Raw genomic sequence first — 15720 nt, 5'->3', positions numbered from 1 at the left:
GATTTCACCTGATTTCTGCTGTCATCAACTGCAAATAGATGCTTCAAATAGGCTGTGAACATTAAAAGTAGGGCTTTTAAATTTTCTTTGTTCTCTGACTGCAAGTTTGCAGTGTTGAAGGTCACAATACAACCGAGTTGGCAAGGGGTGATCTCTTATCTTGCCTTGCGTGGTGTTTCACAAACCAAGCAAAGGGCCTGAACCTCGGTAAATTTGCTAGTTCATAAATAAATTTACCAAGATGTTTTGACAAAAGGATTATTATTATTATTAAGTACAAAAGGGTTCAAAACAAATTAAGAAAAAAAAATCAGATTTTGTTTGTTTGATAATTAGGGTTCCATTTCCTTACTAATGGTGGGCTTAGAGAGTAAGATCCACGAGGATTAACGTTTTACACACAGATTCTGGTTGTGATCAATAAACGACAGCAAGCCCGAATCACCTTATCTAGCCAGGAATGGATTGCGGGCAAAGAGGTTTGGTTAGGAAAGCACCCACGCGTGTGCGCCACATACTTCCAACCGTTAAATTTTCCCTTCTCTCACAACCAACCAACCGCCATTTCCCTTCTTCTTCTTGTACCTTTTAGTAAAGTACTGTTACTCCATTTCACTTGTCATGTAAAAATCAAAGCCACCGAAAGCAACGATAGCGGAGGTTGGCTATCCATGTTATCTCTTCCTAATTTCACCGGTGGCACCACCGCTCTGTCATCTCCACGTTCGTTGGCGCCACCTCGCTCTCGCCATTCGGTGTTTAAGAAGGTTACTGTTCCCTCCAGATATCCTTGCTGCTGCTCTTCTTTGAGACTTCAGGAATTATCAATTCAGGAGCCTTTGGAAGAATCGAGAGAGATCTTTAGATTAAAAACACAGAATGATGAAAATGATCCTGTTCCAAGAGACCAAGAAGAAGAGAGAGGGATTTCTAAAATACAAGTGAGCAGGGAGAAATACATACCCGTTTCCAAGGCAGAGCTTTTGGATGCTGTTTTATTGAAGTTATTCGACTCTCAAGATGATGATGCTAATCAGTTCCTTCTTCTTTCTTCGTGAGTGAATTACTCTGCCTCAATTGATTGCTTTTTTTTTTCTTTCTTAATTATTATTATTATTATTTCTCAATTAATCTTCAATTTTATGATGGATTAATTGCAGGTGTTTGGACTCTATTCTACACGCAGAACACAAAAGTATTTTAGAGGAAATGAGGATAGATTACTCACTTACTCATTCCATTGATGATGAAGCGACAAGTGATGAGAAATCAGGTAGTTCAGATGGAAGAGAGGAGGCTGACAGGGAAAATCCTGGCTCAGTTAGCAATAAGATCAATGGAAACGGGAGCGTGGGGAAATTAGAAGAGGAGACTGAAGTTGATAGACCATTGCATTTTGATTATGGTCTAGACTTGAGAAACTTTTTAAGCTCTCCAGTAACAAATGACAAGAGATGTTCTAATGGAGAGTGCAGGTCTGTTGCAGACTATTCTTAATTAAAACATTTTTTAAAGCGGTCAGAATTAACATGATTTGAAGAAAAGATTTTCTTCAGTCTCCATAGATTTATGGATTAGAGTCCCATGATGTATACGTTTAGGATTTTCAGTTAATTTATTGGTTTTAACATTTATGTTGCTATTTCATCCTTTATCCTGTCTTGTGTCTGTGTGTGTAATTCCTTTTGCAAAATTGCTTGTAGACTTGCTGTTGCCACCCGCTTCCAGCGTTCTTTTATGCAACTTCTTAATAATGCTCAGTTTCAAGAACTATCAGCTGGGGATTTGATGCTGACATCTGCCTTGAACTCAGATTACCTCCTTACTTTGCCAGTATACGTGGACTGGAAGAAAGCATCTGAATCCAATGCAATAATCTTCAGGTTTTTGTATGTTAGTTTCAGTTAGAGTGCTGCAGCAGTCAGTATTCCGGTATACAAAATATTTGCAATCTGCTTACTTTTAAGGTGATATTCCTTACAGGAGGGGCTATGCAACTGAGAGGCAGAAAGGTCTGCTAATTGTTGAAAAGTTGGATTACGTTCAGTCCAGGCTTCTGCAGGGTATTTTCTTCCTTATATCAAAACCAGTGGGGAAAGTTGGCATATGGATAAAAGAGGTCGTTGCCTTTCCCATGAATTCTCTGATAGTATTTTAAAAACCAACTGCATGATGTGTGAATCGATGAATAATTGATAAAATTGGTCAGATATTCCTTTTATTTTCTCTGATATTGAGGGGCAAAACCAAAAATCTTGATTTCCAAACTTGTTGGGCAGTTAATCTTTGAAGGAAGTCAGTCAAAGATTGTGTAAATGCAGTTGCAGTTCTGCAAGAGTTATCTCCATTAAGTGGTTTCTACTTTGTTATTTTGTTGCCATAATTCAGCTCACTAAGTGTTCCTTGGGACAGGCTATTAGAAATGCTTTTGAGAGCCATGAAGTACAAGATTGGATTAAGAAAATGACACCTTGGCTTGAGCAACTGTCACTTTTTCAGCAATCGTATTTTAGTAATGAACAAGCTTCTGATAATCCACCGGAGATTGACCAACTATCAGATACTGAACTTCCAATTTGGCTAGCAGCACAGAGGGCAGTAAGTCGGTATGAAGGTTTTCTGTCACCTGTTGGACCCCGTGGAAGGCTCTTCAGGAAGTTACTCACATGGATTGGATTTCTACCTCCTTTGCCGGAAAAGCCATTTGAACTTGACAGTTATAGTAATGCTTCTGAACCTCGTTTAAGGTATGTAGAATTTGAATTTGCTCTCTCTTCTTACAGTAGCCATCTTCTACTGTGTATGAGCTTACGTTTTTTCCCATTTTCGTTCTGCTGTGTGGAAAAAATTGTCTGAAGTTAGCTATAAGAGTAATTGGCATGACTGAGTGCGCAATGCTATTAACGTATGAGGAAAAGTATGATGCTTTAGTACCAAACTAGCTTCATTACCACCTGTCACAAATTTAGTTATCCTTTTGGTTTAAGTGATTGACTGTAACTTGACTGTGCATGAATCTTGCCTGTTTAACACCATGGGCTCGTCTCGCAGAAACAGCTATCCATTGATATTATGGGAATATAACTGATTTCTGGGTTCTGATAGGGGTAAGCTACTAGATGTAGGCTTTATATTGCTAAGTAATTTGGACAAACAGAACAATAATCAAAATATAATTTGAATTTCTATGCTTCACAAGATTCTATCATCATTAAATAAGAAAGGCCATTAGAAAGTATTTGACTGCAGTCATCGAACAGCTGTAGATGAATTCAGGCTGGCGCCTCAAGATTATAAATTTTCTTGAGGTTGTTGAATCATTAAAGCCAATTTGGAAAATAAATGCCATTTTATGTGACATCCATGGTATCTTTTGTATGTTCCACGAGGATTTGACTATCTATTTTAGTAGGGCGTAGTTTATGATTGACATTATCACCTGAATGACCAAGTAATTGAAGATTTTTTCAATCAGGCCGATTTTCTTATCAAGGATATCACTTAGTGATATATGGAGACCTGCTACAAGAAAATACTGCAGAAACAATATTTGGAAAATGCTAAAGACTTCCTTTTCCATACTACTTTCTCAGTCAGTCCTCCAGGTAATCACTTTTTTTCCCCATCTTATCAATTGCTTTTGTTATGTAGTATTTCGTAAGGATAGATGTTTAAGCCTTAGAATCTACCAAAAATATAAAGATTTTTAAGCTATATCATCTCTTGCCCAAGTGTAAGAGCAAGAACATTGTAAATAGAAATGAAGTATTGCTGGTAAATATGTTTCTACGATATCCTTAATGAAATTCAGATTTTTATTATTCTTCAACCTTTGCATGTTCCTGATTAGGAAGCTGCATTTCAAGAATTAATTTTGCTTTATACCACGGAAACAAGTGATAGCAATCCTAAAGATAAAGCTGACGTTCCAGCATTGCAGCTCAAGATCTATGAGAGAATTCCCATTCCCGATTTACCGGTAAATACCTCTGACACTGCAATATCTGTTGATGCTTTCACATTTTGTTCTAGTTTCTTGAGTTACTTATGATTCAACTGTTTGCATATGATTTTCACATTGTAATTAAACAATTTGTAGGTCGTTTTTCCACACAAAAAGCTGTCTTTCCGTATCATTGACACGGTATGTGCAGATTTAATCCCTCTTTTACATATTATAGAGTTTCTAAAACAAAAATTTGAATACTATCTACTGAAGCTTTTCAAAGCAGCAGCCTGTGTTTATTCTAGTATTATCTGGTATCATGCTTGTGTTACTCTAGCAGACCGATATTTGATAGTACTTGTTGCCATTGATTATGTTTTCCTATCCTTATAATTATTCTTTTTACAGAAAGGTTGTGTGGATGTTGATTTACTTGCATGGTTGAATATGCTGAATTCTTTCTCCTAAATTTTGTGAGTGTAAATGAGAGTGACAGCCTTTTAACCTGCTGAAAGTCTGAATCCACCTTAAATTAACAACAGTTCTCCCCTTAAATGTTGTGCGTGCATAAATGAGAGGAACTCTGTTTAGCATTCAGTCATAGCATATTATCTTGTTAATACCGTAATTGACTTAGTAAATAGATAGATTTCTCAATGGTTGAAGAAAGCTGAATAGCCTTGATTAACACTATCATCTTGCTGAATGCTGAGTTTCACAGCTACTACATTATTTTTCAATAGATAAGCTGATATGGGTCTATGGAAACTGATTGAAGTGCTACTGTGCTTACGCAGAGTAGAGTTGACATTTTGGCCTTAACTCATTTCCCTTATCTTTCTGGATGAGTTACATTCAACATTGGGATTTCCATGCGAGGTTACTGCTATCCTAGCATAGCAGGTTTGCTGTAGAAAAGCATTACGTCATTCACATTTAGAGATGAAAGGTTATTCTGAAATGTACTTGATGTGTCCCGTCTCTACTAGAAAGAGAAGTGTATGTTGAAGTGGATGCTCAAAACACCATGTAAAATTATGTGAGGCCGTTGATGGGCCTTTGTCTACTGACTGGATGTAATTTATTGGTTGAGCCAAATGACAAACATATTCTAGATGTGCTTATGGATTATACTCCATGAAGCCATCCTTTCAAATAATAGCTTCTTGACGAACTATTGTGGATCTGTAGGTACGCTTGGATGCAGCTACGATATTGGGACTTTTGGCATACTTCATAAACTACAAATTTGAGATCTTATCTTCCCCGTATGTGTGTTTTTGGTGGTCATATGATTGTTTTTTGAAATGGTAGCATTTGGCGCAAAAGTTAAATGTGGATCTAAAGGGGCAATTATGTTTTGTGATGTGCAAGTTCATAGTGTGAGGTTGATGAAAAGGAACATGAATTCAATTATCCATTTCCGTAGTGTCTGCCGCATGTCATAATTCTATAAACCAACCTCCCCCACCCCCTCCTTTCTAATCAGTGGCAGTGCTTGAAGTTTTTTAATACTTTTTTTTGAAGTTGGATTCATATAATCTTGATAGCATATAATTTCCTATGCAATGCAGATCGGCAATATTTCTTGATGTAGTTGCTATCACTGCTCTGATAATATATGTAACTCGTGTGGCTTTGGGTTACAAACAGACATGGGATAGATATCAAGTCAGTTTTCTGTGCAATTTCCAAGATTATTATCATCTAAATTTTACAAGTACATATAATATATGCTGAGAGATAGTTATAATTTCTTAAAGGAATCTTTTATTACAGCTGCTGGTTAACAAAACGCTTTATGAGAAAACACTGGCAAGTGGCTTTGGCTCAGTTCATTTTCTTCTCGATGCTTCTGAACAGCAGCAAGTGAGAAACTCTTTCGATATTCCCTTTTTATGCTTTCCATAAATGCAGACATAAAATAGCACTGAGAGCAGTTGATATTCTAGTTTATTGTTATTTTAGTGGTATACGAATGTGAGAATTCGATTCACAAATTGATTTCAACTATAGAAGAATTATTTGAAGTCTTTGAATTAATTTCAACTATAGAAGAATTATTTGAAGTCTTTGAATTACTGCTGTTCTTTTCGTTCCCTCGTCATTTGGTCAATGAGCTTGGCTTGCATAGTATTCTATAATACAATGTGTTTTGTATTTTCCTAGTTTTCTTATTTAATTTTTCATTTCTCTGAAAACTATTAAATGCAGTATAAGGAAGCCATATTGGCATACGCGATCCTACTTAAAGAAACAAATGGACAGGTCTGCCCATCCTATCCCTTCTTAAGTTTTCTATGTTGAATTTATACATACATTTTAATCCTGTCAGCTTTTGCATTTGATCATTGTGTGGTAGAAGTAGAATTAGTACTCTAGGGGTTATAGGATTTGGTGTTGGAGTATTCTGAGCTGCTTGATGGTGTTTCTATCTTATCCCATTTTTAATTGGATGAGTGAGGACGGTACACATGGATGCATAAACCAACTTTATTTACCATGAAATATTTCGTACAAGACAAAAGTCAGGGTCAGTGTAGCATAATGAGATCATCTGCACTAATAAAGGGCAAGTCAATTGCCATTCCTGGAAAAGCACACATGGATTCAGTGTTTGCTGATTTATTGACTAGAGATTTCCGCAATGATGAATCAAGAAACCTAGTCTTTTATAGCATTTTGAGAATTTTATATGATCTAAAATCTGTGTTGTGCTTTTTGATATTTTTGGTTTTAGCCTTTAGGAAGTACATAGAGAGTATATTTTGGAAAAATTTTCTCCTCTTCATGCTGTAACCTTCCTCTGCAACTAAGGCTCGTGGTCTATAGTTAGATTTGTTATCTTCTGATGTCAACTGATACACGGAGATATTGAATACAGGCCAGCGCATTGTTTAGGCTCATCTAGGAATTGGCATTTAATTTTTCTATCTGGAATTCTCATAGCAGATACAATTCCTTGCCTATCATCACGGCACATGCAGCCTTTTTTTAGAACAGTTCTTGCGTTAAGAAAAAAAACAAGAGGAGCATTTCTTGCCTTTGAGCATAGAATTTCTTTTATTTCCTTGAACACTTTCCTATTGTTTAGAGAAAAACCATAGTTCTAATTACTGCAGGTCGCTTGTCACCGAAGTGTTGGAGATGAATGTGAGAGATTTCTGTACGATGTGTTTAAAGTAAAGGTAAACATACGAGTCTAGTATTATTTAGCAAAGCTGATAACCGGTGTTGATTGCTTAATTTGTCGGAATGAATGCAGGTTGAAATGCCAGTTGAAGAAGCAATGAATACTTTGATTAGGCTAGGCCTTGTTATAGAAACACCCATTGATGGAAGAGGAACCAGGTTGCAGGCTGTTCCTTGTGAAAAGGCGCATGAGATTCTTAAAGAACGCTGGAATAGTTTGCTTTGTTAGTTATAGTGAAGTCTAATCCAAGGTTTCATTTTGAGAAGAGTACTTACTACACCTGGATAATTGTTGGAGATTATCCGTTAAAGCCATTGTACACTTCAACAGGTAGTTTATAGGCAGTTGCAGGGCCTTTTCTTCTTCTCTTGCGATTTTCAAAATGTTATTTCAATAAATTTCTTTCAAAGAAAATAAATCAAAGAGAAGGCCTAACATGACAAGAGATTGGATTAGTACCTGCATTTTCGATAATTAGGTTTTGTTTGTTCTACTTGAAGCTTATATCAAATTAGTTTGGTTTAAACTTAATCCAATGTGTGGTAATGCATGTTGACCACAATCATTTCTTTGTTTTACCAAAGAGAAGCAGTCTTGGCACTTGCTTTAAACAATTTTACAACTCCTCATCTGGAGAGGGGAGGGGATTTGGTGCCTCTGTTCCTTGGCCGCCCCTTGCATCTTTCTAAATTCTTTTCACTACCAGATTTAATTGATCGATAGGCATTTTCTTTTAAGCTTTCCATAAGTTCAACTGATTGCACAGACTACCGTGAAGCATTGCCTAAAATTTCAAGCATTACTGCTGTTACTCTAGGTCTCCTCCACACAAAACTTGGGGAAGATGGGAAATGCTAACGTGGTTATCGTAGATATTACAAGTATAATTCCCTACATTTCCTGATACATTTGCAGCCGCTGGGACAAGCATTGTATGAACAAAAACATGGAAGGCGACACCTTCAAACACAAAAACTTCTGTGAAGATTTGTATCCCTCCGAGCAGTTTTCAAATCTCGGCAGTGATATATTCAAATGTTATTGCGGTGAAAATTTAAACCAAAATGTACAACAAGTAAATAAATGAAATATGGATACATGTACTAGAAGAGCAGTATACAGAGCTACGGAAGGTTACTTTCTTGCCTGCGGGGAAGAGCAGGAGAAAATAATGGTCTGGGGGATCCATTGTTTCTAAATCCTTGCAGCCATTGGACTATCAGTCTCTTGCTTTGTGGCTCTTATCTCCCGTGCCATTCGTTCCCCATCTTGCCACTTCCAAATCAAGTTTTTGATGTGTAGTTTTGTGTCCGCCGGGTAGTAAATAAGACAAGCAAGGGTTGTCCCTCACAAGTCAATAGGCTGAGCTCTGGTAAAGACAAAAACTCCACCACCTCCTACAGCACGCCCCAAAAGCATATTGCGATCCAGATAGGAGAGGTAATATAGACCTCCCACTGATCGCCTGAAATTCAAGCATGTTTCACAATTCACGAGTGCAAATTGGAAAACTTCAATGGAACATATATATATAACAAATTGTACCTCCCCGGGTCTCCTGGGTTTCTTACAGGAACATGAGCTTTGAAAGTACGGATAAACTGTAGGATCTGTTCAGAAGGATTCAAACGATGGCTCTTGTTAAGACAAAATACCATGATCTTCTCTTACAAATCACTAAATTACACGTGTTGGTTTAGAACCAGATAACCCAAGGCAAGCATCCATAGAGTAGAGGCATGGTAGAGATGTATGTGACAGAGAAAAAGGCACACATCGTGCATAAAACTTTTCTGTAATATAAGCTTGATGAGAAGATATGTTTGATGGTTGAATATTCAGAGAAAATTAAGCTTCAGCATCTAGCTGATGGTAGCAATATGATTTTGGGACCTGGGCATCAGACTTATCAGGTGGTATGCAATGCTAAAAATTAAACAGCACAATCTGAAATTAAAGATCAAGGTTCATTCACCTGTAGACTAAGAAATGAACGAGGTAGCAGTGCCGGAGCTATTAAAGCTTGCAACTCTTCACTGATTCTAATGTTTTGAATGCTTATCTGACAGAAATAATGGCAGTTTCAAACAATAAACGAGAATAAAGATTTAATATAGAGAATTCTAAACTAGTAAAGTGATCACGGGGAAAGGAAGAGTCAAGTGGTCTTAAAGTTGCTCTTCCCAATGTAGGAGCTAATTAATTCATTAACATCAGAAAGACAACAGATAAAAAATACGCCAAGATATTTTTAGAAGCTGACCTCTTCAAACTGAAGATAGATGTTGCGTGCAGAAACAACATTAAATTTTGCGGAAACAAGGAGAGTAGCACCTTCTTGTTCCTGCAGAGCATTCAAATCACAAAATGAATTAGACGAAAATATGTTCTTAGAAGAATCTGGCAAGCATTCTTAAAAAGTACAGTCTATCATCTTTGACAGAGAAATGGCTTTTTGGTCCCAAGTAGTTTTAGTTCTTTTAGCATCTCTTACTGTTTTTCATTTTTGATCTTTTGGAGAAAAATCCCCATTCAACTAATGCTCCTAGTTCCTATTCCATTCTTCATGGATTCTACTCCCCCTTCTGACATTTCAGTCATTTTTTCACTCATATGGCATACACCCACATGTTACAAAGAGATCCTCAATTCCTCAAATTTTCAAGTGAGGAGAAATTTATCATTTTTTTCTCTCAAGAAAACAAGCAGATTCTCATTAAAGGAAGCCAAGAACAATAAAGAAACAATTGATTCACAAATTTAAGTACTAGACAGCAAATCCATGAATCTATTAACAAATATTATGCTGGTTGGGATAGCAATTTCAGATCCAGAGTTGAAGCATAAAGAAACTAATTCAGAAGTAGACAGGCATTGTCAGGGATACAGCGCTTGACCAATTTGCTTGTTTAAAATGTCAGTAGCCGTAGACCTAGTTGAGAAACATTCAAGACAAATGCAGCAAAGGAAGGAAATGCAGAAGCTCACCTCTAACAATGTTGGGATACTCCATTGAACAACATTGCGAATGACACCACCATCAGACTGATCTCTACATTCAAATTTCTGGTAGATCTGCCCAACCTACCCTTACATTCATAGATAAAATAATAACGATGATAGAAGAAATAAACATTACTTGGTAACCCAAATAAAAAGTACAACAAAAGCTGAAGAGAGAAAGCAGAAAAAAAAACTAACCCATCAAGGAGTCGAAGATTGATGTTTAAGAAATAGGATTCATGTACAAATAGCCAAACTACATAAATTGTGGCAACTAGATACATGAAAGCCAAATCAAAAGATAAAATGCCACAAGTAGAAAGGCTTCAAGAAAGTATCTTGTTCTACATTAGTCAACAAATACTACCACCAAGTTTCTTCCACCACAATTTCATGATTAGAAAGGAATGAACACAATTATTTTATAGAAAAATAATAAATGGGATAAAACAAGTTGATAAACTTGAGCAGAAACTGTTTGTTGCTATCAATAGGAAAGTTTCATAACTAGAAGCTTTCATTTTTACCACCTGAAAGAAGGGAAACCTTGCAGCAGATTCAAAGAGAACAAGAACATCAGGGGCAGAGGTGTTCTGTAGGCGCCATGTGCCATCCAGCCGCACCAGGTCAACTGACTCACCCATGTTGTATCCTTCCAAGCTCACCTGCCACAGTGATATTAGAAACAATAAATACATTTATTTTTATAATCATCAAAACCTTTTCTTTTCAGTACAAGCAGAGAGAGGGCAAGTTAACAATATCCCAACAGAAAGAAAAAGAAAAAAGCGAGAGAGACAGACTAGAGCCTCCTCAATAGAAGAGCGTTGATCAGGAGTGGTAACAAGCCCTCGTTGCGTGTCTTGGACCAATCTCAACAAATCATTTTTTTTGTTCTCAATCTCAAATTCAGATACCTAAAAAGAATTCAGAATCAGAAAATGTACGTTGTACAGTACCAAACATCATCATCATCATGATTCAGGACGAGATAAGAAAGAGAAGAAAGAAGAGAAGGTGGCCACCCGAGCAGTGATATCAGTAGCTACAGTTGCTGAACATGAAAAGTTTCTTCGAACGGTGAGATTTCTTCTAGTGGCAGCGTTACAAGTAAAAGGGTTAATAATTTTGAAAATGGGTCTCTTTCCAGTTGCAGGATACAACGAAGTAGCAAAAGCCATGTTCATTTCTTCACCGGATTATAGGCCTGGAAGCTTGCAATATCCTGTTATGTTATCTCCCCCGTCTTTCAATTCCTTACCTTTTGCTTTTGCTCTTGATGGTGGTGGAAATTAAATTGAGCAGTTGGCTTTAAACGACAATCATGCATCTATACATGACATGCCGTCTAATGTCAGTTTAAACGACAGAGTTAGTTGTACTGTGCTTCTGGGTTAAAAAAGAGGACCAGCAGGGGCCGAAGACCCGACCCGAGCCCGCCTGGAGTCTCTCACTCTCTCCCTCGCCGGACTTGAAATCGAAATGGCGAGCAACTCGGTGCTTTATCGGTGCTCTTTGGTATCATATCAATACACCAGTGCTGCCACTATTATCGTAGGGAGAAGAACAGTAGCAATTTCTGGAAATGGATTTAGGGCTTGTAAACCGATTCGTCTAGCCAGAAATTGTTGCTCCTACTCCTGCTCCTACCCCAACCCCAACGACTCCGCGTTTGTAGTTGCAAATGACGAAAAGTACGGCAACAAACAGAACATAAGTCTAACTCCTCGCCTTTATGACTACATCCTCTCCAACGTTAGAGAGCCTGAGGTATTAATTAGTTAATTTCTATTATTACTTTGTGCTCATTTTTAATATTTGATTTTACTCAGATTTTAAGGCAACTTCGAGAAGAGACTGCTTCTATGCGAGGTAGCCAGATGCAGGTAGGCATGGTACCGAATCAGTTATATTGAAATTGGCAATATCATTTTTGTATATGGCTTGAAATCGATTTTTTTTCTTTTTTAATTTCCTATTCTATTCCGCAGGTATCTCCTGACCAGGCGCAACTGCTTGCCATGCTTGTCCAGATTCTTGGTGCGAAACGCTGTATTGAACTTGGTGTTTACACCGTATGTTGTTGTTACATTTCTCTTTCTAAGTTTATTTGGATTTTGCCCTTCCTGCTTCAATCATCATTGCAGCAATCGTTCTATAATTGTTTGGAGCATAGTGATGTCTGATGTAATGTTAATTTACTGATATTCTGTATGTTGGAATTGCAGTAATTGTTATATGATTGTTTCTGTTCAGGGATATTCGTCGTTGGCTGTTGCTTTAGTACTGCCAGATTCTGCTTGTTTAGTTGCCTGTGAAAGAGATGCTAAGTCTCTAGAGGTTGCAAAAAAGTATTATGAGCTAGCTGGTGTTTCCCACAAGGTAGGAATTATATTTGATGCCATCATTTCTCTCTTACAGAGCTGTAAAATTATTTGAATAATTTGGTTCAGTGAGGCATGCTGTGATATAGTAGAGATGTCATTTGAAAACGCAAAAGACTGGTTCTCTTTTTGATGAGTGCAGTTTGCTGTATTTGTTGAGTTAGATCACCTGGTCCGTTCTTTCTGCTATTAGCTCTATCACCACTTCACCACATATTTTCTAGTCTTAGCACTACCATCTATTACTCGATAAGTCCAACAGTTCCATTTGAACTTAGGTTGATGTGAAGCATGGAATGGCAGCGGATATCCTAAAATCATTGATTCTGAATGGTGAATCCTGCAGGTAATGTCATAAGCCAGTGCTTTTATCATGCTCCTCTCCTTTCATGTGGACCAGGAGGCAACATTTTCTGTTTCAATAAATTCTTCTTGGTAGTTTTTCCAATACCAGGGGGCTCTCAAGATAATGTGATTAACATTTTTATGTAGTTTCTTTCTGCAGCTATGATTTTGCATTTGTTGATGCTGAGAAGAGAATGAATCAGGAGTATTTTGAATTGCTATTACAACTGGTAAGATCCACGTGATGATGAAAGCAGAATTTCCTCTATCCATTTCCACATATAAGCTGACTTTTTCCTGCAAAATCTCTCCATAAAGTTTGTGCAGCAGTTTGTAAGAGTTCTTGGTCTTATTGCAGGTTAGGGTTGATGGTGTCATTGTCATTGACAATGTTCTTTGGCATGGCAAAGTTGCTGACCCGCTGGTGAATTATTGTTTATGAGTTATAGAATCTATCCCTTTGAATTAAATTTACTTCTGATAGTATTTTTTTTTTAGCAGGTAAATGATGCTAAGACGGTTAGCATCAGAAGTTTCAATAAAAATATAATGGAGGATCCACGTGTCAGCATCAGTATGGTATGTAAATGGAATGTGTGTTTGTTTTTTAATTCTGGAAAAAAAACCAATATACTGATCAGCTTTCACCAGTCACTTTTACAACTCTAAAGTCCAAGCATTTGGGATGATAGGTACCTATCGGGGATGGCATGACAATCTGCCGAAAGAGATGACATTTTCACAGGCTGACAGTGATTTTTTGATTCAATGATTCATTTCATGAGCGAATGAGATACAAAAGCTGCAACAGATTGAACAGCGCCACGAGAAGGCAAAAATGAGGTTATTTCATTGACAATTAACTAGCATATTGGTTAAGCATTGAGTTCTAAGTCGGTATGATGATGAGCAGGCCTGGGAATGTGATTCCATTATGACTGACAAATTTGAAATGCAAATCTGCACTTAACATGGTATCTGCACATGCTCCTTGAAAATTCTTGCTCCTGTTGCAAAAAAAAATCAACTGTTACTGCAGTTAGATGATAACAGAAATTGGAGGACACATTGATTTTCTTTTTAACTGTAATAAAAATGTAATCAACGCAACGAGGAGAAATTATATGGCATGATTGCATGCTGTATGACACTTTGCTTTATAGTGAATATCCAGCCTTTAGCTGCTCATCAAAACTTAAATTGCTTCCTCTGCTTTTAGTCAGTGTGTAAAGTCTTTGTGAGCTTCCTTCTCTATCAGCTGATTTTTCCTTCCATGCACTGAAGTGATGTTTCGTTGAAAAGCTTTATGCTCCACTTATAAAAGTAACTGAGAGTGCGGTAGCGATTGTTTTTCATCTAGAAATGTATTAAAATAATATTTTTTTTAGTTTTTAAAAATTATTTTTAACATCAGTACATCAAAACAATATGAAAATATATATAAAAAAATAAATTAAAAAAATTAAAATTTTATAACATATAGTTTGCACCGTTTCCAAACAGTGCCTTAAGACATATGGCAGTGATTCTAGATCACCTCCTGTTATTGTTGTCTGATTGTTAGACTCAAGCTGGAGGTAGAAAATTTTCCAACTGCATAGCGCCTCAAAAACATGAAAGAAGTGGTACAAAGAAAACGGTATTGATGTGCCCGAGGAAAAGGTGCAATTATAATAAATATGTGTTGATTTAGTGTTAGGATAAAAAAAAAAATTGTAATGCAAAAAAAAGAATGTGATTTTTATTTATATTAAAAAAAATTATGAATTGAAAAGCCAATGTAATATGTATTAATAAATGTAAAAACAATTGTTAATGCTACATTGTAGGTGAGATTTATTATTTTAATATAATAGAAAAATAAATCAATATTGCTAGTGTGTTTTATTGTATCATGAGTTTTTTAATAGAGAAATGTAAAGATATTGGTTATGTTAAATGAAATAAATTTAAAAATGTATAAACCAATAAACTCAGAATTAAGAGGAGAAAAACACTTTTCTAGGGAAATATATATTTATTTTTTTTTGGAAAATAATTTCTTAGAGTTTATCAATCATTAAAAAACTTGGAAATTACTTTTCAAGAATGTGGTTTCCTTAATTAAAAAGGCCTAAAATGCACCAAAAATAATAATAATTACTACTCCAATATTAGTAAACCACGAGAAGAGCTATGGTGGCATGGTGAACAATATTTTCACCATGTATTTTAGGTTCTGTTAATTAATAATTAATATGGGTTCTAGATAAGGTGAGACTGTAATATTACTAGCTGACTGCTTTGAACACCAATATAGCGTTAGCATTCGGAAAGCAACATCTCCAGTGTGGCAGCCTCAATTCGATAATGTTTTTCTCCACTGCAACAGAAATGGCTGCCTATATTTGTATGGGAAGAGAAAAGCAACAACAAGACAGAAATGGATCTTGTGTGTATAACGACATGGTACATGAAGTTATTATCGTTTCAAATCAATTATACTCTTTGTTTTCTTTGAAAACACGAAGAATCATGCTCGGCCAAAAACAGAACTCTGTCGTGTGTTTGCATTTACACGCGTTTATTTATGGGCATGTACCTGCTGGCTGCTGTACTGTAGCTTCGAATGGTGTCGTTTCTTTAGAGCTCAACGGGTCAGACAGACGTGGGATTTATGTTTGTGTCTTCTTGTCTTAAACTTCCATTGTAACATCAATTTGTCAGTTTGTCACCATCCTTCAATAAAAGCCAGATGGATAAGTTGCTGGGAGGTTGGCGGTGTAAAATTGAAACAAGAACAATGGCTAGTGCCATAGCAGTGAGGGATGTGGCACCCCCTGCACCAACTTAAAGTACTCTAATGCTGT

The 15720-nt window shown here is 36.6% G+C and overlaps 3 protein-coding genes across 5 annotated transcripts; 2 read left to right on the top strand and 1 right to left on the bottom strand.

Annotated features, from left to right (window-relative positions):
* The first annotated feature begins 415 nt into the window (after positions 1–415).
* Positions 416–7594, top strand: LOC7478815 (uncharacterized). Of its 2 annotated transcripts, XM_052450850.1 has the most exons (14): positions 424–1054; positions 1161–1475; positions 1704–1883; positions 1984–2119; positions 2413–2747; positions 3476–3605; positions 3851–3979; positions 4100–4144; positions 5138–5214; positions 5521–5617; positions 5726–5815; positions 6161–6214; positions 7069–7134; positions 7212–7594. In XM_052450850.1, exons 1-14 carry the CDS (start codon positions 672–674, stop codon positions 7365–7367), a joined length of 2193 nt encoding a protein of 730 aa, XP_052306810.1. In that variant the 5' UTR covers positions 424–671; the 3' UTR covers positions 7368–7594. The 2 variants fall into 2 exon arrangements, with proteins under 2 accessions (XP_052306811.1, XP_052306810.1); XM_052450851.1 differs by lacking the exon at positions 7212–7594 and having other exon boundaries at positions 416–1054; positions 7054–7134.
* Positions 7595–8115: 521 nt separating this feature from the next.
* On the bottom strand, positions 8116–11439 carry LOC7487763 (probable plastid-lipid-associated protein 10, chloroplastic). Its single transcript, XM_024595541.2, has 8 exons — positions 11168–11439; positions 10946–11059; positions 10673–10807; positions 10128–10223; positions 9403–9483; positions 9115–9201; positions 8685–8749; positions 8116–8604 (listed from the first exon to the last, which is right to left on the bottom strand). The coding sequence occupies exons 1-8, from the start codon at positions 11327–11329 to the stop codon at positions 8487–8489; spliced, it is 858 nt and encodes a 285-aa protein (XP_024451309.1). The 5' UTR covers positions 11330–11439; the 3' UTR covers positions 8116–8486.
* Positions 11440–11482: 43 nt separating this feature from the next.
* Positions 11483–14089, top strand: LOC7478814 (uncharacterized). Of its 2 annotated transcripts, none has more exons than XM_024595540.2 (9): positions 11483–11912; positions 11975–12028; positions 12134–12217; positions 12399–12524; positions 12805–12872; positions 13032–13101; positions 13230–13295; positions 13373–13450; positions 13564–14089. In XM_024595540.2, the coding sequence occupies exons 1-9, from the start codon at positions 11625–11627 to the stop codon at positions 13603–13605; spliced, it is 876 nt and encodes a 291-aa protein (XP_024451308.1). In that variant the 5' UTR covers positions 11483–11624; the 3' UTR covers positions 13606–14089. The 2 variants fall into 2 exon arrangements, with proteins under 2 accessions (XP_024451308.1, XP_024451307.1); XM_024595539.2 differs by having other exon boundaries at positions 13370–13450.
* Positions 14090–15720: the final 1631 nt, after the last annotated feature.

The sequence above is a fragment of the Populus trichocarpa genome, chromosome 2, assembly GCF_000002775.5.
Source record: "Populus trichocarpa isolate Nisqually-1 chromosome 2, P.trichocarpa_v4.1, whole genome shotgun sequence".
NCBI classification, from domain to species: domain Eukaryota; kingdom Viridiplantae; phylum Streptophyta; class Magnoliopsida; order Malpighiales; family Salicaceae; genus Populus; species Populus trichocarpa.
Note: the sequence above shows the minus strand (reverse complement) of the source record. Positions and strands in the feature narration are given on the sequence as shown.

Coding starts and splice junctions, on each gene's coding strand:
- LOC7478815 (XM_052450850.1), top strand. CDS start 672: ATGTTATCTCTTCCTAATTTCACCGGTGGCACCACCGCTCTGTCATCT. Junction 1,055..1,160: donor CAGTTCCTTCTTCTTTCTTC/GTGAGTGAATTA, acceptor GATTAATTGCAG/GTGTTTGGACTCTATTCTAC. Junction 7,135..7,211: donor ACGATGTGTTTAAAGTAAAG/GTAAACATACGA, acceptor GAATGAATGCAG/GTTGAAATGCCAGTTGAAGA.
- LOC7487763 (XM_024595541.2), bottom strand. CDS start 11,329: ATGAACATGGCTTTTGCTACTTCGTTGTATCCTGCAACTGGAAAGAGA. Junction 11,060..11,167: donor CTACTGATATCACTGCTCGG/GTGGCCACCTTC, acceptor AATTCTTTTTAG/GTATCTGAATTTGAGATTGA. Junction 8,605..8,684: donor AACCCAGGAGACCCGGGGAG/GTACAATTTGTT, acceptor CTTGAATTTCAG/GCGATCAGTGGGAGGTCTAT.
- LOC7478814 (XM_024595539.2), top strand. CDS start 11,625: ATGGCGAGCAACTCGGTGCTTTATCGGTGCTCTTTGGTATCATATCAA. Junction 12,029..12,133: donor TGCGAGGTAGCCAGATGCAG/GTAGGCATGGTA, acceptor TCTATTCCGCAG/GTATCTCCTGACCAGGCGCA. Junction 12,218..12,398: donor TTGAACTTGGTGTTTACACC/GTATGTTGTTGT, acceptor GTTTCTGTTCAG/GGATATTCGTCGTTGGCTGT.